Source organism: Amphiura filiformis, chromosome 10 (assembly GCF_039555335.1).
Source record: "Amphiura filiformis chromosome 10, Afil_fr2py, whole genome shotgun sequence".
NCBI lineage: Eukaryota > Metazoa > Echinodermata > Ophiuroidea > Amphilepidida > Amphiuridae > Amphiura > Amphiura filiformis.
In genome coordinates, this window is record NC_092637.1 from 4,592,531 (window position 1) to 4,617,870 (window position 25,340).

Sequence of the window (25,340 nt, forward strand, 5' to 3'; positions counted from 1 at the left end):
AACATAAGTAAGAGGACTGAATTTAATGAGACATTCAAACTTTAGGAAGGGGTGAGCGAGTATGAAAACAGATCGTGTTGATCAAATATGGAATGAATTGCTTTGATGCGCGCATTATTTTATGTAATCGCAAATTTCTATCAACCGACTCAAATAATATTTTCGTATATAGTGCAAAATTAAATGATCTACACGCTGCTTCTAAAATGTTGATGTCTTTCTCTTTATCTTATGTCAAAATTCATTCACCCGGTATTTTGTTTCTGGGACACCCAAAAGCATACTTATAGACTAGGCGCATTAATAGAATGATACAGTAACTGTTGAAGTGAACACTAAAAAATGAGAATTTAATTTAACAAAATGGTATATGTGCTTTCTTTTTACAACAATTATCATTTTTGATATAGCCAAGCAAGCTGATAAAGGAAGACGAAGTGTTTAAAAAAAATAAAAACACGTTGGGCGTTGAAAGTAATAAAAACAAAATAGCAAGGTATTTATAGATGCTAAGAATATCAAAATATAAAAAGGTTATGTTTAAACAAACTTCATTGATTGACTTTTTTAATATTACAAAACGATTCCTACCTCTATGTAACAACACTAACGTCAGTAACAATGTCCTAATGTCCTAATCTACGTCCAAAGACTATGTACTTTTTTTCGGTATAAACTTGTTTCTTGTTAACTGCCTAAAATCAATTCAACTGCACCAAAAATATACATGTTTCCCCTTTATCCATATTATCTGTGACATCTACAACTTACAGCATTTAAGATCGAAGTCAATGCCCATGAAATACACTCTGCACTGTCAGTTAGATCCAGAGCATTGTTTGAAGACACTACTGTTAAGGGGGTACTACACCCCTCGACAAATTTGTGTATATTTGTGCATCTTTCTCAAAAACTAATAACACAGTGGTAACAAAAGTTATGTATATTATTGGGGCAAGGAATCCAATTACTACACTAGAAATTTCAGTGAACCAAGACAAGCGGTTTGTTATAAATGATAAGAAATAAGGTACCGCTGGAATGTACCTCGTTTCCTATCATATATACTGAACCGCTTGTCTTGAGTCACTGAAATTTCAGTGTAGAAATTAGATTCCTTGCCCCAATAATATACATAACTTTTATTACCAGTTTGTTATTATTTTTGAGAAAAATGCAAAAATAGTCACAAATTTACCACAGGGGTGTAGTACCCCCTTAAGCTATCTTCGTGTCGTGCCCAATTATTGCCGTGAGCATGAGTATAATCTCCGTGTAATGTTTAGGTATCTGTATTAACATTGAATGAGACATATTAGTCCATGAATAGCATATGATCTCATTTGATAGAAAACTACATACATGTACGCGCGCAGGTAAAAATCCGGCCATACTGAGGTCTATATACCTCTGCTCTGGCCCCAGTTCTATTCAGTAGAAAATATTCTGAAACTCGTTTCTGGCTTTAAAACATTTGCATGAACGTATTTCTAACCCGAGTATTCGAGTCAATTCTGTTATGTGATGTTACTGCAGAGATATTCCAAGTACATGAACACTAAAGTAAGCAGCGTAGAACGCTCAAGCCGCGAGTGGACGAAAACACTGCCGGAGAATACGAATGACGCAAACTGACGCGACGTCCTTGAACATACAGGCTTCGTGCTTTGCAGGAGTCGGAAGATTTTGCAAACTAAAGCATGTACTGTTATCTCAGTACCTCTTTTATCTGGCAGTAAACAACATTTTGCAGAAGTGACTGGCTAGAATACTCGTTCGTGCTAAAGTTTTCTGGTCAGAAACGAGTCTGGTTATAATAATTTGTGTAGCGTCGGGGTGTTTTCTTGCGGAAGGAGAAAAAAACAAAGTCTCTGGGTATCTACTTTGAAAAACGTGACCTTAGTAATGAAAACATAACAGTATAACAATATAACTATACTATTACCAGCCTACCGTAAAACCTGTCTACAAGCATTATAGAGTGTTTTGATGAAAGCTAAATTAATCTAGACGTCATCCATCGACTAAATTATAATATTAAGGAGTTTGAGCAAGTTAATTACCGATACAAATATATACAAACAACAACTATTGTAAGACCAATCTATTGTATTGGCGTATTTACGGATGTCTCCTTTTAATAGCTTTCATCAAAAACACGCTCTATGCTTGTAGACGAGGCTTTACGGTATTCTAGCCTAATTAGATTATCCTCTGCATAAGCAGATAACATTATTTTGATACAATATGCAAATTAACAGTAAGTAAGAACTTTTCGCATAAAAGTACTCGTCATCGTGTATATTTGTGTCCACTGTACTATAGTAAAAGATGACAGACAAGGAGCGACCATAAAGCAGGTGCAAATATCACATTTCACACTAACAAGTACAAAGTCAGTAGATCATGGAATAATTTTGAGCGATATGAAAATCACAGTCTCGCAACAAAAGATGTAAAGTTGTTAACACGTTTCGTTCATTTTAGAAAAAGGGGAGTTTTTTATAACAGTTAACTTATTTTTTTTATTTAAAAAATAGTTTACAGTTATTAAAATAATATTTAACTGACTAAGAATGATAATAAACGATAGGCATTTTAGTCCCCCCCCCCACACACACACCCCTCCCATCATTTCAGCATAAACTCTTTCTTTTATTATTACCTGTCTCACATTTCTTCATCTTCATTTACAACGTGATTATGATGATTCCCCTTCAACCACAATCCCCGACATCTACAGCTATAAGTAGGTATATCACCCCAAAAATAAGCGCAGCAGAAACATGTTATTTGACGCTTTTAATTGAATCATCGTTATGAATGCTAAAAAAAAAAAAAAACAGAATTAAAATCGGATAATGCAAAGTGATGTAACGTCAACTTGCAGATACCCGGAAATCGGGTGAAAACCTGCCACAAATTGCTATAAATGGCAAAATGGTAATTTTTGGGATTTGTAATGCTTATTCGGACACTTACTTGAAAAGGTAGCATTGATTTAAGTATCACAGATTAATTGCATATTTTTCCGGACTTCGTTAAAGAAAACAAGATTAAAATATCTCTCCTCGAATAAATGTAATAAATCCACCAAATATACAATTCTAGCCATTTTGACCAATCTGCAGACAAATCAAAGCTTAAAAAATGACTAAGTCCAGCTAATTAATATGCAAAAATAATGCCAACAGAGAACCGTACATGATATGAGGATGCGGTTTTTTTTGCACACATAAGTACCCAAAGTTCTTTCATTTGGTAACAAAAAAAAACACAAAAAGTCATTAATTATGCAAATTAGCTAATTACATCTAATTATATATTTATGCCATTCTTATGTTAATTAGGCATATGTAATTTTTACTTTTTTCAATGTTTTATTTATGTTTTATTCATACAGCATGATTTTGTCAAATATGAACCTGCTGTGATGTTGAATAAAGAAACTGCAGTTAATTGCCTAAGTGCACCGAGTTTTCAATTGGTATAGGGAAGTGTTTCACTCATTGTCCAGGAAAAAAAATACATGATAACAAACACTGGTATTTCAGACCGGTGGTACTAGGTCCTCTATTTCGAGAGACCTATATTTCTTGATTTATGGACGATCTAAAAAAATTCATAAAACAGGTCTTAACTCTTAAACTAGGCAGTATTTAATTTCGGCGGAGTTGATAGTGATTTAGGAAATGTTTCACCTACCATATATTAAAAAGACAAATTATTGTGATCAATGAAACATAACGAGGAAATCGTTTTTTGACATGTATGTTTTCAAAAATTGGCCAACTTTGATCCGCGCGCTTTTTGATTCACTGTTATGTATGCGTGCACAGTATGACAGAATTATTGTGCAGCCACTGTGACATACCTACTATAAGGTTCTGCATTTAATGTTAAAGGTCACTACCCATGTAGTACATTCTGTTCAAAACCTCTTTTATTGAGAGCATTGTTCGGAAGATATAGGTGTAAAGCTACTTTCACGACCTGCCCACACATTGCCGTGAGCATAAGGTGAGTAGAATGTCTTGTCTTGAGAAGCGAGCTCTCTGACAGAAAAATGAATATTCAACAATAGAGTAGTGATCATATCACGACATACTTATTGTCGTCTGCTCTATTCATAGTACGCCAATGGAAATCAACACTGCTTCATTTTAAGACATCTGGAATAAGCAGTGAACACCTTCCTAGAAAAACAATAAAAGGAACCGCAATTATTTTCGGCAAGGGCTAAAACAAGTAAAGCAGTAGTAGGCTAGTTTCTAGCTTTCATGAATGGAAAAATGGGTTAGTACAATCAAACTACACAACTAATGATACAATGCAGACGGTACCATGTAATAAACTCAATGTGCTTTGTCTTATTAGTAAAGCCACCTACATTTTGCTACCATAATGTTACCTTAAAATCTACAGGCTTCTTAATTCTCCCAATCAAATTTAACAGTAATCTACATTTACTTGCTGTGATATCATAGACATAAAATCAATGAAGTAATAAGGCCACGGCGTTCCCAGATGCTATTAAAATACATTAATGTAATGCTTGCGTACTAACACTCACATTACTGCCAAGTCCGTAATTTTTAAGTATTTAATTATACCATAACAATGTATTCACAACGGAATCCACAGACGAGTCAATATTTAAATAAGATTTCCAGCAGTATTGTGCAAACAAGTTTTGCCATGTTTATATTATTGCAGTATCATAATGACAAAATGACAGAGACCCAGCTGTCATTTTTGCAAACCAAATTAACAACTCAGTAGTAATGAAAGAAAGTCACATTCGCAAAAAGAAATTGAAATCATGGAAATAAAAACGTGACTCTTTCGTGACCTTTTGAAGAACCACGTGTCTGATATTCATGATAAGTGAAAAAATAATAACCAAAGGCTTCATAAATAATGTCATTATCAAAATGGTGTGATATTGGTCATATACATATTGGTATACTAGGCATCAATGAAAGTGATAGAAGAACTGCAGTACAAAACAATTATCAAAAGAAAAGAATGATATTTCTTATCCATAGCTTTATTTTAACATTACCTTTTTAACTTGTGACTTTTCCTCTTTTTTTCCATTATCGTTAAGAATGCTGTACTTTTCAATCTTATATCTCAGGTTATGAATCAAAATAAATCGTTCGTATAATTTGATGTAAGAGACCTATAGCTATACATTAGTACCAAATATAACGGCATGTGACGTTTATAAAGGCAAATTAGGGATATTGCAACACCAACACCACCCTCTTCGTAGTAAGTGTTTCAAAATATGGTCCATTAGTTCTGGGATGAAGGAGAGCCATAGCTATATATATAACGGTATATGACGTTTAAAAAAAGGAAATTAAGTAGGTTGCAACAACAAACAGACCCCTTGGTAGTACGTGTTACAAACTATGGCCCAGGGGTTATACATTGTCTCATATTCATTCAACTTCATTGTGATGCTTTTTTTTGCGTTCAAATGTGAATCTTTGATACGAAAGGTCAACATTTTCAAATGATGGACCGCTTTTCCTCCCAGCTACATACTGTAACGGGATTTCCCCTCTATAAATAGCGTACGCAATGGACAATGATATTTTAATGATAATCCAAGTGATTTAGCGAAGACGCCATTTTCTTCCATCGCATGTATCTGCAATGGACATTTCGCAATTAAAAAAGCTGGCCAGCAAAATGTCGGATTTATTAATTTCTTCGATAAGTGCACCTCGCGATAACGGCAGACAAGCATCATCAACATGCATGCAACAGGCGACGACATTGGACATTGTGTGTATAAATTTAATGTGAGTTTGTAATTTCATGATTTTGATATGCATATTTAAATGTAAACAATTTGTGCTTCTTTTGGGGGATGAGTAAAATAAATGTTTGCCAAATTGGGATGTGTTTTGAGCAATGTGTTGGTTTGTATTTCTTTTGGACATTGTTTTGAGAGTAAAAATGTCTGAAATTGGGTCAGAGTTCAAGTTCAGGTCATTGTTTGGCAGGGATTGGGACAAAACCTTGTGGAAAGTAAATTGGGTTAAAATATTATGTTTTGCAGAACAAGCAGCACGGATGATTGCAAATTGACATGACATTTTGTGTACAGAAAGTCAAAATTTGTGCAAATAAATATTTGAAGCTATTTCATCATGTTGATTGACATTTTGTAGTAAAAGTATGGTGCGCCAAAAGCGTCATAATTGTGATTGTGAGCATGGTTCAGATATTGTGCACTTTGCGTAAAAGTAGGTCAGGTTGAAATAATGTGTGACTTTTAAGAAGTAGTTGCATAATGTACCAAATTTGTGCATGCTGATTGCGTAATCATATTTTGGGTTTGGCTAAATGCTTTGTGTAGAGGTATATTAGTGCATCATTTGATTCAAGATTTGTAGGCCTATAAAATATGTGTTGATTAAAATGTGTATTCATGCTTTGTAAATAACTTGTAGAAGTAAGAAACTATGTTGTGTACTTTGGCAAAACATTTTAGTAAATACGCTGGTGTATTTATAACTTGGTTATGGCAAGCCATTGTTGACAAAATTAGCATTGAAATTGATGATTGCTGTGTGATAAAAATAGATCATTTTAATGTAATAAGTGATGCAGCCATTGTTGAAACCTTGTATTTGTGTGTGTTGAAATCTGTCAAGTTGAGTATTGGATAAAATTACACGGGAATTGTGTACCAACTCAAAAATGTGTGTTGATGAGTAAACAGGTTGTATTTTATTAAAGACACGCAGAGGACAGAAGAAACCCGAAGTAGAGATACTAGTAACACTGACGAGTGGTTGTGGCGTATTACTGCTATACCGGAAGTTTCACTGACTTCTATTTAGGGCCAGAGGGCTATGCAGACTCCTCGTGCACTTTGAAGTCTGTGGTGGCCATAATGTGTCATTGTATAAAAAGCTTGTTTGTGTAAAAAAGGATTGTCTTGCAAGTGGAAATGTGCGCAGTGGTGCAGAATGTGTTGATGTGGCTCCCAGTATCAACTCCCGAAGGTTGTGCGCAACATAGATTTCCATGAGGACATTCGGTAAACATGTGTTCAGTGTGTAGGCGTAATATGGTTTCAAAAATAATGCTTGCAGTGTGCATTCATAATGTCATTTTGTGAAATAATTGTAAAAATGTAATATTAATGTTGGCAATTGCGCTTTTGTGGTTTATGCATTTAGGAGTTGCAGATTAGGCGAGTTGTGAGAGAGCTTTTGTGAGAGTTTAGAGACGCGGAGGTTTGAGGCGCTCAAATTGCGAGTTAACATTTGTGTACAATGTTAGAGTCGTGTATTGTTCAGGATTGTGTGAGATTAAAATAGTTGGAGAATTGGCGAGTTTATGGTAAAAAGGTGCTCAGGTGATACCAGTAGAAAGAAATAGTGTACAGTTGTAGTAGAGACATTAAGGTTCAGGAGTAAGGTAAAAAGTCAATGGTTGTGAGATTTGGCATTTTAAATACCGGTAGTTTGTGCATGAAGTTAATAGTCCAGTGACCTTTGTTTATGTATTTACATGTGTCAGGTGCTTTGATGAATCCTAAAAAAAGGTACCATGTATTACTTGTCATTGTGTAGGATGCTTTGATGAACCATATAAAAAGTATTCTTTGTCATGTAAATTGTGAAACTTTATGTAAAATGGTGTAATGTGTTAAAACAGCATAAGTATGGCAAGCCATTTGCGTCATAACACAGCAGATAAAAATACTGTTGCTAATTGTTTAATTAAACAGCTGTGCATTTTAAAATCATTCCTTTCAGCCAGGTATGGTAAGCCATTTGTGACATAAACTGTTATTCATGTAGTAGATTAAGATGTATTTTGTAGAGTAAAAACTTTAATAAAACTTGTAATAATATATATTATAATACTATTCATTGTTGTTGTGTTTTTAAGCCTGACCGGGATTCCTTTGACGGATACCTCGGTGTGTTCTGCCACACCAACTTACCCTGATGGTGGCAGTATTTCTGTTCGCATAAATCTGCGCTTTTAGAAATCAGTTTTCGCTACTTTATTATTTACACTAATAATAATACACTCTAAGCACCTATCATTAGATTTGTTTACTTCGAGGACTGTTAAATGTCAAAAATATCTATTTTTAATAACTTACCATAAAATTTCAAAAAAGTCAAAATTATTTGATTTCATCATGACACTCCTCGTATTCAGAATGCAATTTGATGTGTCTGGTGTCCTCTCATGTCCCACAAAAATAATGTGCAAACGTTGCTATCCGAGCCCTTAAACATACTATTCCCGTCATCTACAGTTATAATGTTGAGGTCATATGCTAATGCAATACATCCTGTTTGGTTCAAAACCTCTTTTATTGGGAGCATTGTTCGGAAGATATAGCTGTAAAACTACTCTCACGTCCTACCCACATATTACCACTAGCATAAGAGGGGAATGGCTTGTACCAATGTAGAATCTACATGAGAAGCGAGCTCTTTGAAAGAAAAAAGCACATGCAACAAAAGAGTTTTGAGATCACGACATATTGTCGTATGCTCATAGTACGCCACGAGGAATCAAAAGAGCCAAGACGAAATAAGCAGTGAACACCTTTCCAGAAAAAATAAGGGAAACAGCAATTCTTTTAGACCACTGTAGCAGGCAAGTTCACTCACTGAAGTATTTACAAACATGACTGCTTCATTTTCTGTACAGTTATACAAAATCTCCATTAGTTCTACTTTTTGATTAACCTCTCATTTCAGCGTGCTGAGGCTGTATTTTAGCTTCCACTCTCCCAAATTGTGTTGGTTTCATGGGCAACTTCCGGTCAAAAACAATATCGGCGTATTTGTTTGACAAGTGGGATTTATGAATTAAATAACATCATATTCCCTGACGGATCAAAGAAAAACAATTAGCTAATTTCTAGCTTTCATGCTAAAAACTCACCGGGAATCGCCTAAGGGATGATATCTAAACTCAAACGCCGGTTAACCGGCAGTTACCGGCAGTCGAACCGCGTCCCATTGTTTAGAACAATAGAAATTGGCACAACCCGAACCGCCGGTCGCGTTTTGATTACATCCCTTCGATGTTTGATAAAGAGAGTATCTAATATCCACCCACCTGCTAAGGGCTAGTAAATAAAAAACAAATTGATTAATGACATGAAAAAGGCGACATACACCCCCTAGAAGACAATGAACATTTGAAAGATCGTATGCAAAGATTCAGTCCTTATTTAAAAAAGCGCAACTATTCAAATGTAATCCAAATGTTATGTTCATTACACGTGCACCGTACCAGTAAGTCCGACTGGTGCTTGTAAAATACCACGTGACGTCCCATGTGGTACCAGTCACCGGATGACAACATTGAGAATAACATGCATTAAAAAGTGCGAATTTCGTTGAATTAACTTGACATTTCTCATCCGAGCTATTATATTGTACGTGAATTAAACATGTTCTAAGAGAATTCTAGAGTAGCAGTACTGTGTTTTAATTGGATTATATAGTTTGTTTGCGCTCCTACTTTAATCTCCATTGTGAAACAAGAAAATTATATTACTTGAAAAAAAATGGTGCAAATGAAATGTAGGGTGCTCACTGTACCATGGCTAAAACGTACATACTATAGCAAACTTTGGAATAAAATGTGACGTGTCATGTCAAAAGGAGACACTTTTGGGCAGGATCGTAAATGGAGATATAAACAAAAATCTGCCCGGGGGTGATTTGTTCACAATTTGGGTTTGTATGTCTGGTAGTTTTAGACCGGAATGCAACTGGCATTTTGTATTTTTTTGAGACATTTTTCAAGGTAATTCCTACTCTCAACATTGTTAATAATATTTTTAAAGGCCGATATCTCAATTTCCAATTTTGTTATACCATAACTTAGGAATGCCCGATTTTATTGGGGAAAACGGCGTTGTGGAGCAAAATATCTCTATATTTAAGAAATGTAAAAAGCTCAACATTGATAACCTGCCCAAAAGTGTCTCCTTTTGACATGACACGTCACAAATGCTTCATCCACACACAGCATGACTCCTTTCATCGCTGGTAAAATTAACTGATTCATTTTAGTTTGTGTTTCGCACACGATTCCGAAGTTTTAAAGTATTTGGAAGAGTGTGTTCGTATTATCGTTGCAACATTTCGATGAGGGCATTTTTGTTTGTTTCAAAATGCAACGTGTATTCATGTAATAACGCTAGTTGCTGTAATTACATCTGTAATAACTCTCAGTTAGTCAAATATTATGATCGTATGTATTGTTCAGAAATGTGTATTTAAGGTTATTTTTATCAAGTAAATAAACATTAAATATGGCAGCATATGTGGGTTTAATTTTTATCAAGCAAACAAGCTCTAATATAATAATGTTATGATGACAAGTTAATAATAACTTTGGACCGCATAACATCACAAGCTATTTCATACATACAATTTAGAGCTAATAACATATATTGGTAGAGTGATGGTAGTCTAATAGCTATTGACAAACTGTTTTCCACGTGGTCAACTGAATGAGAATAAACTTAGGCCAATCGGCGCCATGTATTCCATTACTAAAAATAACCACAATTACTTTTATTAACAACTCCAAGTTGGGCATGATGCTTCTCAACTATGACGTGATTCCACGTTGTAAATAAAAGACTAATATAAATTTTACGTTTATAATGCATATTACATATATGTTCTTAGTCGCAGTGCTGGGGATTTACTGAGTTTGTACAAATCTGATTATTATTTCATCTGTTGCTTTCAAATCGACTGGTGCCTCGCAGTCGAAATGTTTAATTATTGAAACAGAAAATTTAAGTTACATTGCAATGACAGCACATAACGCGTTGATTTAATAAACCAAGCGTAACTTATTTACTATACCATGTATACAATCGAATCGCAATACAACAATTTTGAAATTGCAGTGAACACTACAACAAACAAAAAAATGTTATCAATTGCTTATACTTACAATATGGCCAACATTTTGCATGAGTTATACTATTTCCTTATTTGGGATGGTTTCCAACAAGTTGTAAAACAAATCACTCATCAAAATAAATCTAAAAATAAAATGAATAAACAGGGATGGCTACAGGGTTTTGTATCCATATCCCCATACAATGACCTTAAAGACCGATGGCAAATGCTCTCAGAATAAACTTCATTCGTTTTGTTTGATATCAAATCTCGTTTTACGTCTGCAAACCCCTGGAACAATACTAATTAACGAATATCTGTCACAATATTAGATATAGTGTTCTCCTAGGTATTGACTTTCGAAGGTCACGGCCAATACCTTTGGCATTCACTTGTCTTGTTTATTACAGATCCTTTCAACTGCAGCTGTTTTATAACATGTTCTTCCTTTAAAGATATTATCCGTGATATTCATGATTGTGACTTTCAACATAATGGTTGAGGTCAATGCCCTTTAAATGCATTCTGTCAGTATCAAAATCTCTATCGAGAGCATTGTTAGGCAGACAAAGCTGTAAAGCTACCCTCGTGTACGTCCTGCCTAGATATTGCCTGGAGCATCAGCTGAGTGGAATGTCTTGTACTGTTGTAGCCTTAGCGAGATATGTTATCCCATGAATCTACGTACTCAGTTGAACTTTTGAAAGAAGGCTACACATGCAAATAGGTTGCGAGACTACGATATAGTGACGATACATAATAATACTACTCTCGGCTACACGATTACATTTTAACAAAATATGCTCCTAAATGCTGTGTGTATTTGATTCGGGTGAATTCAAGAGGTCACACAAGGCAAACCAGTTTTTTGTTGTTGTTTCTTGAGAATAACAGGTATATTTTGATTTGAAATGTCCATGACTTAAAAAAATGCGTTGAACCTTTTATACGCTGACTGCAAAATACATTTCCGACGTAACAAATCTGCATTCGCTTTAACCAATATATCCAACCAACAAAAATCACATCGTCATCAAAAAACGTTTATTTTGTTGCCTAGATATAATAGTATAGTCATGGATTATTTCAAAATCCTGGCATGTGAGATAGCAGAAATATAACGATATATCGTATAAAAGGTTTCAGTATTCAAAACTATTATCCCTGATATCTACGGTTAACTTTCAACATTGAATGTTGAGGTCAATGCCCATGAAACACATTATGTTAGAATGAAAACCTCTTTTATTGAGAACATTCTTCAAAAGACAAAGCTGTAAAGCTATACCTTCAAGTCCTGCCAATAATTGCCGTAAGCATAAAGCTGAATAGATCGTATTAGTATATTATATAATTATTGTAGCCTTACGTGAGACATAATGCTACAAAAACTCACATACAGCCATTAATGATCTATTTTTAACATCAATTTGGTAATACAATTCAAATAGAGGGCGTGCGATCACGACTTCTTTTATGGTATGGTATGCACCTAGAAATCAACACTACTTCATTTTTACCAAAACCGAGCAGAACGAGCTTCAGGACTTTGCATGTAACCATAAACAGCTCCCTACTTCCTGTCAAGTTCCTGTCGCTTAGAAAAGAAAAGAGTCTGATGTGATGAGTTGCCATTTTGGTGAAAGCACTAGCGTAGTGGTGAAACGACACTAATGTGAGTCTTACAGCTCAAAAAGAACCATGTTTGCAATTTCAAGAATAAATTAAGAGAAACCTCAATTGTTCAACAAGACAAGTATCGCGGCGGCAGCTTATCATTAACTCTGATTTATGAATTACTTAGTTAGGCCTAACATATAAGTTTGTTTTCAGGTTAATATATAGTATTCAATGTGTATTCAGAGTATTTGTAGTTTTCATTGACATAATCCTCAGCTGTTTCATAAAGAGAGTATTTGATTAGGGCTAGTAAATAGGAGCCAACCAGCTTAACGAAATGACTGTATGACTGTTTGTATAAGTTTGTGGAAATATATCGGTGGGTTTTTCTGTTTCAAAAATAGGCAATATAGGAGAACTATGGTAAATATGGTAGTTAATATACATTGTTTGTTTATATCAATAACTTCTAATCAGGCTATGGCAATATATTAATAATAAGGCCTTGCATATTTTAGCATCATCACGTCAAAGGCTATTTCAAACCCACACTATTATAACACATTACTTACATTACTGCATTACATTACATTTACTAACATTACAGCGCAATTGCTATTGACAACACAATTACTGCGCGGTAGATTAAATGGGTACAATCTTCGTCCAATCAGTACTATTTTTTCATTACTATACTAATAATGATACTATATACAACCTATTGTAAATTGGTCTTAGCACTTCTTAATTGTGACGTTATGTTACGTTATTAAAGCAAGGTAATACATCTTAATAAGCATGTTATAAGTAGCTGGTCGCGGACATAAGAACATTAAACAAACTATAAATCTGATTATTATCTCATTTGTTGCATTACAATATACTGGCGCCTTGAAGTCGAAGTGGTTAGTATTTAAATAAACAGGTTTAAACGATATTGTAATGACTAGACTGAATGTGTTAATTGTATTAACGAAATTATTCTAACGGATATCAACCTGAAAAGTTTGTAGTTTAATGAATAAATAAAAAAATATATATACATTTGCTATTATTTTCAAAACCTGATGAAAAACGTTATATTTTTACCTACAAATTGATTTTGCCAAAACCTTTGTACATAGTATTTTGTACGATAGAATTTCCCAATTTTGCAACCGCGAGCTCACTAAAATATGATGTCATAGCGTTATTTCGTGGTGTATATTTGTGAGTCTCCATGACCGGGTACGTGCTCGAGCAAAATTCGCTGGTATACGTGATTTTCTTTCTTATTTAGCCAAACATCGGGAAATGACATGATAAAAGAAAGCCATGACTATCTGTGGGTTCCAGATAAAACAGAAAATAGGAATTAGCGTATACGACAATTATGAAATGAATGTAAAAAAACTCAGAGCCATGTGTATTAATATTTAGCATGGCAATTAGAAAATTTGTTGAAATATTCCATGATGGAATTATGATGGCGCTATTTCCAAACTAGATGTGAAGTTCAAGTTTAAAATAAAGTCGTTATGTTGTCCGCTATAATGAAAGCAGCATTCTGCTTAAATATAATACTAATTGAATGTCTGTGGTTTCCTTTTTATGTCCTCTGAAGTAGTTGGGGGAATAAATACATGTCTTCATCGCCGTCATGTCGCAAAGAGCACGCTATGTAATCATTATTATCAAAGCTATGCCTACCTTACCCCGTTAATTATGAACCATGTTTATTTTATGGGTTTCTCATATCCGTGTTTCCAGTTTCAATTACAGAACGTGCATGCTATTACTACCACGTGTAATTATTATTATTACTTTTGGAGCCTTCTGCTGTGGCCAGATATTTGTGTCCACAACTTATAAGTTCTCCCTAAATACTTTTTTTAAATAAATCGAAAAATATTTTACAAAATACAAATGTGTAAAAAGGTATGGGTAGCCGTATTTGTTTTACAGATATGGAGCGAATTATAGCGTCACACGTCATTGCCTTCAGTCACAATGGTTCATTATGTAAAAAAGAGACCGTTTTAAACGGTTGTATCTAAGTCCATAGGAGTCAGCTCTCAAACAATACAGTAAGCCAGGTATATTAATGTGTTTGTCAAAGACTGACTGCTATGGACTCAGGTGCAACTTTTAAAACGGCCTCTTTTCTTACACAATTAACCATTGTGACTGAACGCAATGACGTGTGACGCTATAAATTGGTCCACATGTGAAGAACAAATAGGGCTATACATATATTTTTACATTTTTACATTTTGTAAAATATTTTTTGACTTATTTCAAAAAGTATTAGGGGGAACTTATAAGTTGTGGACCGTATTAATAATTCAACAATTATTATTATAGCTTTAATTAAAATGCTGTTAAACAGCGTTTGTCCTAATAATATTGTGGTTATTATCGGGAAACTTGAACCATCTGAAGCGATTACGTAAGCATCAAACATCTAATAAAGCCTCATTTGATTTATTGATCGGGCCAATATTAGAAGTAATTATCAATGCTGGTATTTCAATTAAGGGTTATTACTTTTGTAATACTGACCAAACAGCTTCTTTACTGCGACGATATCACAAATGTATCATTAGTGGTTATAAGCAAGATGGTCAAATTACTTTTGTCACACTGACCAAGCAGCCAAGATGGAGAACTCTACTGATCAATTTTCACATAATGTGAACGATATGGTAAGAGTTACGCCATACCTAATAATAACATTTATGGTGATACTTGGTGTCGTCGGAAACGCCTTTGTCGTAGTGGCCGTCTTTACATATCGTACTTTAAGAATCGTTCCGAACTACTACATTGCATCGCTTGCAGTAGCTGATTTTCTAGTAGCCCTCATCATAATGCCATTTGGACTTTACTCCGAGATCAACCGTGGACATTGGTATTTGGGAGAAGGTCTGTGTAAAACTTGGATTATACTGGATGTTATGCTATCGACTTCGTCTATTCTGCATCTTTTTATAATATCAAGAGACAGGCTTCGTGCAATAACAAAGCCAGTCAAATATGCTTTCAACCGAACAAACAAAGCAGCTGCAACACGGATCTTTGGAGTGTTTCTCCTATCTGGGCTTGTGTCAATGCCTGCGTTGTTCGTTTCCACAACGAATGGTAACAGTTGTGGATTTACGGAAAATCCAGTGTATATAATAACATCTTCATTGGTCTCATTCTACATACCTTGCAGTGTAATGCTGGTAATGTACTACCGTATATACAAAGCTGCATCTAAAAGGGCAAGACGACCAATAAGCCCCTCCAACCCACCCACAGTCGGTACCAGATTGTCTAGAACCGTACCAGAAATAGCAGTTACAAGTAGAGCGTCACAAAGTCAGTCAAACGAAACTCGTCGCCCACATCAAATGCCACGAAGACTTGAGTCGTCGTTGAGTTTATCTGCTGTTGAAACACAAAGTTGCCGTTCTGCCCACGTGTCTTTAAGAATAGAACGCAAAGCAGCAAGGGTCATCGCTATTGTAGTGGGTGTTTTTGTATCCTGTTGGCTACCGTTCTTTACGCTACATGTAACCTCTGCTCTGTGCCGTAATTGTACCGTAACGCGGGAAATGTACGTAGGTTTGTCATGGCTGGGTTGGTCTAATAGTGTGATTAACCCAATTATCTACACCGTGTTCAACAAGGAATTTAGGTCAGGATTTAAGCGAATAATTCATTGCCGGTTTAAATCATAATTGCTGCAATATCCGGTCTGATATTATTTCCATGGTCGGCAAGTTACTGTTCGTGCCGTTTCACCGAAATAGATCTTTGGTGCTACTGTCGGCTTTTATTTTCTTCAAATCACAATGACCTTTATTACCCAATGTGATTGGACATTATATTTTAGGTAATAATATATGAGCAAATTTAAGGGGGTACTACACCCCTGGCCAATTTTGTGCCTATTTTTGCATTTTTATCAAAAATTGTAGCGCATTGGTGACAAGTAAGATATGTATATTATAGGGGCAAGGACTACAACTACTGCACTGAAAATTCAGCAACTCATTTATGACTGTAATTCCACAACTGTTGTTTATGCTGAAATAAAATTTCCAGTGCAGTAGTTGTAGTCTTTGACTCTATAATATACATATCTTACTTGTTACCAATGAACTTTAATTTTTGAGAAAATGCAAAAATAGGCAAAAAATTGACCAGGGGTGTAGTACCCCCTTAAGCACAAATCGGATTCGTACATGTATAGAATTGCTGCGATTTAAAACTGTAAAACAGAAAAAAGCGACAATATTACTGTGTACGCTATATTCATTATATCTGTCTTCAAAGACTTGAGGCAATATAAATATTTAATATAAGTCATATAATAATAAAACATAATTAGTAACAACATTTAAACGTTTGAATTGTTGACTTTTCCTAGCAAATGCGATGATCTAACAATATTTTGTCAGGGAGCACTATTTGACAATGTATTGTTCTTTATCAGTATTAACAGCATTTGCAACTACATCAACAGTCTTTACTGTGTGTGTTACTACACTACAAAGCATCGTTAATTAAAATCTTATTAGTGTGTACATTTTCGTTAAATATGTTTAAATAGAATACATACGAGGGTCATTCAAAAAGTTCTACCTCCTTCGTCACATCTCTGTTATCTTACGTGCCAGGAAATTGAAATTACCCATGATTATATTCTTAAATCAAATTCTTAAAATAAAACAAAATAAAAGCTATTAACAGTTTGTGTATTTTGTCAGCATATTTTGTAAGCATATACAAGGTTACTAACATATTGTTTAACTTATTCCCACGTCAAGATGCATCTATTGCTTTACATAAGTAATTTCAAATTAAACATAATTTTTCACCAGGTTCGCCGTCGCAATTAATAAAGGAGACAAATAGAAAAAGGGATCCCGCCTGGGAATCGAACCCAGAACCTCAGGTTTACGAGACCTGTACCTTAACCACTGGGCCACAGGAGCTTCATGATTAGGCTGGTGAGAAATTCGAACCCATAAGCGGTCACTTAAACTTATCTCCTCCCCGCAAATAGAACATAGTAGCTAGGGCCATTTGTTAATTGCGACGGCGAACCTGTTATTATGTTTATTTATATAATTCCCGTCCATCATGCCACTGTTTTTCCATGTAATTACAAATTACTCGTAAACGTGGTCTAGTCGAAATTCACCAACATCTGTTGAATCCTTCAATGTTTTCTTCTCATATAAAACGTGTTTTATTTTGTTTTACAGTCCCATGATATGTCAGGGAGCTATATTATCCAACGATTATACAATGTGATGGTTAGTAAACTTTTGGCTTCTGTTTCAAACCATTTCCAAACATATCAAATCTGTAATCTCTTTAACCAATTTATATAAACAATCACAAATCACATTCTCGTCAAATAGCTTTCATTTGATAGTCATGGGTAATTTCAATATCCTGACACTTAAGATTAAAAGAGCTGTGATGGTGGAGGTAGAACTTTTCAATGACCTTCTTATAACACACACTATTGCGGTGTTTTAGTGGTTTAAGGCGATATAATACCCCTATTTTCATCAGTACCCCTCTTCTTTTTTTTCTTGCAAATTTATTAAGTACATATATATGTTTATCACCTCATGTCCTGAACTTATAAAATATATCTACATATAAAGTGACTTTCAACCATTTTAGTAAGTTATTTTAGACCTATATATTTTTTGTTTACTGTAACCTAGTAACTCAGATCTGTGTTTCATAACAAACCATAATATATTCTTTTCAAAATGTTCAAGTAGGGTACATGAATAGAATACATTAAATCCTTTGTTATACTCTCTATAGAAAATCTATAGTGGTGCATGCAAAATACCTACCATGATATAACACTGAATAAATTAAATAAACACTTATACAATGGATGCATAGTCATTAGTTGTTAGGAGAAGAAAAGGCTATTAGGTCACCGTATGTCAGGTTATAGGTCAATTGGTTCAGGTCAAATTTAAGCATCAATTTTGAATACACATGTGAGAGTCTGTGATATCATATGAGGCATAATTTTGATATTCTGTCTTTAACTGGATATATATCGAGAAGTGCATGGTGGATATACTAATATACCTTGGGATGTAAATGGTGAGTACAATTTAGAATGCCTAGTTGAGACGGATTTCACAAATAAATATAAAATAGTTACCAAAATCACAAACGTTAAGCTTACGGAAAACTACCCAATATGGTGGTATAGGTGACAAGAAATACAATTTTTTTCATCATTGCTGTAGTATGGTTGTTGTAACCTGTTACCTATGGCTTAATTAAGTTTCAGTGCAATAATGTCGCAAGTTAAAAATACAAAATATAGCTCAACATTGAAAATAGAAGCATTTTAACCAGTTCCTTTTTTGATAGTTGTGGAGCACCAAGTTCATGAAGTCATAAAAGAAATCAGGAACCACTTATTCCCATTTTACATATCAACTTTATTTCCCTAATGTGTTAGCAACACATATCCAAAATTTTAACGAAATCCGTTGATAGTAAGCTTTCCAAAATGAAGTGAATTTAAATCATCAGTGATGTACCTCCTTTTGGCTTCTATCTGTAAAAGCATGTAAGCTACATTGATACCGATACCACCAATAAAACGAGAAGATTTGCCCCTTCATTTTGCATACCACTTTGTCCAATTTTTTTTGTAATTTCTTCACAAAATGCAAAAAAATGCAAAAAAAAATCAATGGGTGTAGTACCCCCTTAATGTACATAATTATATTTATACTATAGTGTTTTGTTTATGGGCGTACACCAGTAAATGGTCCCCATTGACTTTCTGTACAAACAGGGTCCGGGAAAACTTAATTTTCTTGACCTGCGAAAACAGTGACTTTTTTGCATGACAATATCGATTAGATCACCAATACGTCATGCAGCTTACATACCCTAAGTTTGAAAATACTAATTGAGTATTTACAACCATTGGATTGTTATCCATATTCTTACTAAATCAGGGCCCCTAAATTGCCCTGTGCATCTTTCTTTTTAGCCCGAAAAATATGGTAAAATTGCAATATTGTTGGCCCTTCTGCGCACTTTCCCGTTATATAGCAAAATTCACATGCACCTTCATTTTGGGCTAAAATAGACTGACAGGCCAATTAATATTTCTTTTATTTATGTATGTAAAAAAGTGAACATTGCATTGTACCACCTTTCAGCCAAACAATCAACTATTAACATATCATTTGTGGCATTGATAAAGGCCGTTCTCCTTTTTGTATTGCTATATGCTCGAGACGTAAGTACATGTTTAAAAAGAACAGAAAATGATATTTAGTATAAATGATTTTCATAAGGGTGTACGAATACCCATTGATAACATGGTAAAGCGTGTATGTACAAACTACCCAGTATTAAAGACAAGGTTTACATCCTCGTCCTACCACCTCTCATACTAAAACGCTTGTATTGACTCTAAAATGACTTAAGCTAATCGTAGTGTCATCATTTGTGATCATATGTTAGTGATGTTTACCGGGAGCACGGTGGCGTAGGTACAGGCTTTACTTCGCCATCGACGGGCTGAGAGTTCGAGCCCCAGTAATGCCATTGCACTGTGCACTTGGACAAGGCGCTTTACCTCACGCCCCTCTCTCTACCCAGGAAAAGTGTGGAGCTATTAGGGATATTGTCCATTAAGCGCCGCCAAAAGGTATGACCATGCCTTGAGCATTGAATGGCAGCTGACATATTCTAACAACAGCGGAATAAATGTGAAACCCTTTGATGAAAGGTGCTGTATAAACGTAAAAGGCGCTGTATAAATGACAACATTCATTTCATTTTTTATTTATTAATGTCTATTCTACAAATATTTGAATCAGCATATACTTGGTTCAAAAAATAAGCCCACCCCCCCCCCCTAAAATTACAAAACATTTCTTTGCATAAGTTGACGTACATTTTGTTGATTTGAAAAATTCAAAAAGCTGTGAATAGAAGAATTGTTTGGCTACCCTCCCAAAGTCCCTCCTATTTCCAAAAATGGTGCTTACAGAAAAGGTTGGAATTGTCAACGTCCTATACATGTAATGCACGAGGATTGATTTAATGGTGTTTCTTTATTTTTTATGTATACGATAACCCAGGCACCCATGCAACCAATCACCTTGCAGTATAAAACAGTGATTCATTCACATGTAAGGGGTTTTCTAGAAGGTTTTATTGAGCCGGTGTTTCAAAAATCGATTAGGAGTTACAAAACATTTCTTTGCATTACATGACAATCATTTTGGTGATTTGAAAAATAATTCAAAAAGCTGTGAATAGAAGAATCATTAATTTTGCTACCATTCCACATTAATTCCTAGTGGTTTTATCATTTAGAAACATCTGCTGATTAATATTCTTCAAGTCTTCAAGTGCTGTTCTCCTAACAAAGCGAAGCTTATCCAAGGAGTAAGGTGATGATGCTCATAAATGTGCAGAGTGCAGAACAACAAACGGTGCAAGTAAAAAGAACTGGAGAGCTGATTTAGATGACTTGGTGAGTAGCAGTAGGCTGCAAGACCCTCACTGCTGGCAGAGCTATGGCCTGGAAAACGTTGACAGATGGTGCTGCAACTGCTTCCGCAGGTAGCCTGTTCCAAGTTGGAATTGTCCTCACAAAGAAAGAGTATTTGTAGGTGTTGCGAGTAGCCAAGACTGGAAGGTAGCGTAAATTGTGTGATCTTCCAGAGGTTGGGTGAAGCCTGATGTTTGGTGGAAACATCACTCTTCTAGTGGCTAACTGGTCTAATTGCAGCTGATCCAGAAGAGGTGTTACGCTTGTCTTTCGGTGAAATTCTCCACAAATGAACCTAACAGCCTGACGCTGGACCATCCCAAGGGTTTTCCATCACGAGCTGTGTATGGACTCCAAGCTGTGGCGGCATACTCAAGTTGAGGTCTGACAAGAGTCTGGTATGCCTTTAATTTGACATCCTTGGAACATGGCCCAAGGTTACGACGAATAATTCCAAGTGTGTTGAGAGCTTTTGTACGAATGTTTGAAATATGTTGTTTGAATGATAGGTCATTAGATATGGTTACACCAAGATATTTGTGACTTTCCGTTTTCTCAATAATTTAGTTTGAATCACAATAGCTGAAAATTGACGGCAGTTTCTTACGAGTGACAGTGAGGTGTTAACATTTGCTGGCATTAAACATGTTAAAAGACATTTGCCATTTATCTGCCCATGCAAACACTGCATTCAGGTCTTTCTGTAAGGCTACATGATCTTCTGGTCCTTTTATCTCACGATATAGAACACTATCGTCAGCGAATAGTCTAATGGTAGATTCCAGCTCTTCAGTGATGTAATTGATATAGATAAGGAAGAGGGTGGGTCCTAACGCTGACCCCTGGGGCACACCAGATTTTACAGGTGCCTAGTTTGAACAAGTTCCATTCATGGTAACACACTGTTCCCTGTTTGACAGGAAACCTTGAATCCATTGGAGCGATTTCCCTCTAATGCCATAATGGTGCAATTTGGCAGCAAGCCTCTGGTGCGGCACCTTATCAAAGGCTTTGCTAAAATCTAGCATAAGAATATCAGTCTGACTGGTTCTGTTTAGACATTCTGCCCAATCATGGATGGCTTCCAGCAACTGAGTTTCACATGAGCGCTTTTCCCTGAAACCATGTTGATTTTCTACTATGATATTATATGTGGCAAGATGTTTGAAGATATGCGACAAGACTATGTGTTCCATTAATTTACATGAAATACAAGTTAAACTAACAGGTCTGTATTTGTCAGGTGAAGATTTTACTCCCTTCTTGTATATCCCAGTGACAAAAGCTTTTCTCCAATCATCTGGCAAAGTTCCTGTTGCATAGGATTGCCGAAAGATGAAATGCAGCATCGGTGCAAGTTCTGTAGCATAATCATGAAGCATCCTGGCTGGTATACTGTCTGGTCCCCCTGCCTTGTCGATGTTTATCTGTGTAAGCTGTTTTATTACTCCTTGTAACTCTATGTCAAGATCTTGAATACTTGAAAAGGCAGAGTGCCCTTTGTTAGGAATTGCAGATAAGTTCTCGTCAGTAAATACGGAGGAAAACTGTTTGTTTAGAGCTTCAGCCTTTGATAAATCAGAGATACATGTTTCCCCATTTGATATTAATGTGGGGATACTTACTGCACCCTTCCTTTGGGATCTTATAAAAGACCAAAATCTCTTTGGACTGGTTTCAAGACTTGGCCCAAGCACTTCTTCCATGTAGTGAGTGTAAGACTGACGTAGCGTAGCAGTCACATTGTTACGCTGTTTTTTGTAACTACCCCATAGGCGTTTGGATTTTGTTTTCTTTGCAGCAGAATACAACTTATCCCTTTTCCTCATTTGTTTCACAATACTATGATCTATCCAAGGGTGGCGTTGTTTACCCTTGGAGAAATGATGGGGAACATACTTCTCTGTTGTATTTAACACATAGTTCTTAAAAGTGGTCCAGTTTTCAATGAAAACCTCATTTATGTCAAAATTAGATTCCACGAATCATTATTTTGCACTACAAAATGATTGCAGGTGACTGACGGATCAGATACAAATAGGTGAAGGAAAACAAATCAATTAAATCAAGCATAAACATTGATATCGAGAATAGTTTGTACATTACTTGTATAGGATGTTGAAAAGTGCAAATTTTTTAAAGCGTCATTTTTGAAAAAATGTGATTATTTTAAACCAAAACAAAGGGATTTTGAGAAGGGATAACTTTGGTAGGGTAGTAAAACGATTCTTCTATTCACAGCTTTTTGAAACATTTTTCAAACCAACGAAATGTAGGTCAAGTTTTGCAAAGAAATGTGTGTAATTTTAGGGGGGTTGAACCCTTTAGGTTTCAGCAGAAATATGGTAGATAATATTCGGCATATTTAAGGGGTGGGGTATGAACGTTTAGACAGTATTTATTGTGGGACATTAGAGCACATCAGACATATCGAATTGCATTCAGAATACGAAGAATGTCCTTCTGATATCAAATAATTTTGATTATTTGAAATTTGCAATGTAATACCCATTTTATGGCAAATGATTAAAATTTGATATTTTTAATATTTCACAGTACTCGAAGTAAACTTTATAAATCTGATGATTTATACTTAAAGTGTATGTAGGTGGGATGAAAAGCCGACGATCAATTGAAATTTTGACCTTTCGTATTGAAGATATGGATTTTTCCCCAAAACACCAAAAAAAATCCATATCTTCAACATGAAAGGTCAACATTTTCAATTAATCGTCGGCTTTTCCTCCCAGCTACATACACTTTAAGAATATGTCATTAGATTTATAAAATTTACTTCGAGGACTGCTATTATTCAAAAATGTGAACAATATCAAATTTCAATAATTTGTCATAAAATTTGTATTATATCGTGAATTTCAAAAAATGAAAATTATTTGATATCAGAAAGACATTCTTTGTATTCAGAATGCAATTTGATATGTCTGATGTGCCCCCATGTCCCACAAAAAATACTGTCGAAACGCTCAAAACGCTCATTCCAGATCCCTTAAACATAATATCCAAAATGAAAAAAATCAAAATCCTGAAAGTTCAGCTCCCCGCACCCTCTGATGGTCTGTGTTACCCCTGGGTAAGTGTTGGGTTATTATTATCTCACTCAAAATGAGAATAAATAATAGTCCTACGACTATGATAAGGTATTTTGCATCCTCTCACCCATCAAACCCTTACGAAGGACGATAGTTCAAGGTGATATATTTGCTAATATAAATATTGTACTTGAAATATTAGCATAAATGAAATTCATCAGTAATATTACACTAACCTAATCCAATCCGGCAGCAAAGTAATTCTGATATTATACCTCAGCCACTCATTGTATATGGCGCCACCAATGATCAAGACCCACTTCATGCATGCACAGTTGTAGCAAATGCAGAACTCGTCATTTAAACAGATATTTTGCATTGGGTATTTTTATTCAGGGGCGATGCCAGAGTTGAATATTAGGGGAGGCAAAAGCATAAACGGGGGTGGCTCCCTGGCGGGTGTGCAGGGTAACAACCCCTTGGTGGGGTTCGGGGCGAACAATAGGTATATTAAACCCATAAAATCGTTACACTTTAACATTCTTTCTCTTTCTGATTTTTGCTCTCCTTCTTTAGTGGGCAATTGCCATATAGCCATAAGTTGACATTCATCCGTAATATTACCCTAACCTAATCCAATCCAGGAACAAAATTATTCTGACATTGTTACTCTGGCGAGTCAAACTATTGTATATGGCGCCACCAATGGTCAAGACCCACTTCATGCATGTACGATTTTAGCAAATGCAGGACTCTTCATTTAAGCAGATATTTTGCATTGGATATTTTTATTGAAAGATTCGATTGAGGTGCCTAATGTAAAGCGCTTATATGGCGCTTTTTCTTGTGTTTTCCTGTAAATTCCCTGTATGAACACTGACTGAACTGATTGGGAGCAGGGAAGGTAGAGAAGAAAACGAGACAAGAGAGGGAGAGAGGACCTAGGAATGGAGAGATCTCGCATGGTACTCTTTAAGTCTGAAATCGATTTTTTTTCAAGCGTTACATTGATATGGAACAGTGTTTAGCGTTCGGACCTAGTAAAATATAATTATTAAGACGAGAGGCACGAGTCAGAGGGGCAATTAACCACTTGAAGCACCAGTGTTCCATGTTCCTGACCTATCCAGCCGTTATTGACAGACATGAGTAAGATTTACAACACCCATTGTATTGCAAAGCCTGGTTTTGTTTATACGTGGT

The 25,340-nt window shown here is 35.4% G+C and overlaps 1 protein-coding gene across 1 annotated transcript; it reads left to right on the forward strand.

The window, feature by feature from the left end:
• Nucleotides 1-15,187: 15,187 nt before the first annotated feature.
• Nucleotides 15,188-16,252, forward strand: LOC140163333 (probable G-protein coupled receptor No18). The gene has a single exon (XM_072186732.1). It carries the CDS (start codon nucleotides 15,188-15,190, stop codon nucleotides 16,250-16,252), a length of 1,065 nt encoding a protein of 354 aa, XP_072042833.1.
• The last annotated feature ends 9,088 nt before the right edge of the window (nucleotides 16,253-25,340 follow it).

Bases quoted from the DNA above. Each gene is read 5' to 3' on its own strand.
- LOC140163333 (XM_072186732.1), top strand. From the start codon at position 15,188: ATGGAGAACTCTACTGATCAATTTTCACATAATGTGAACGATATGGTA.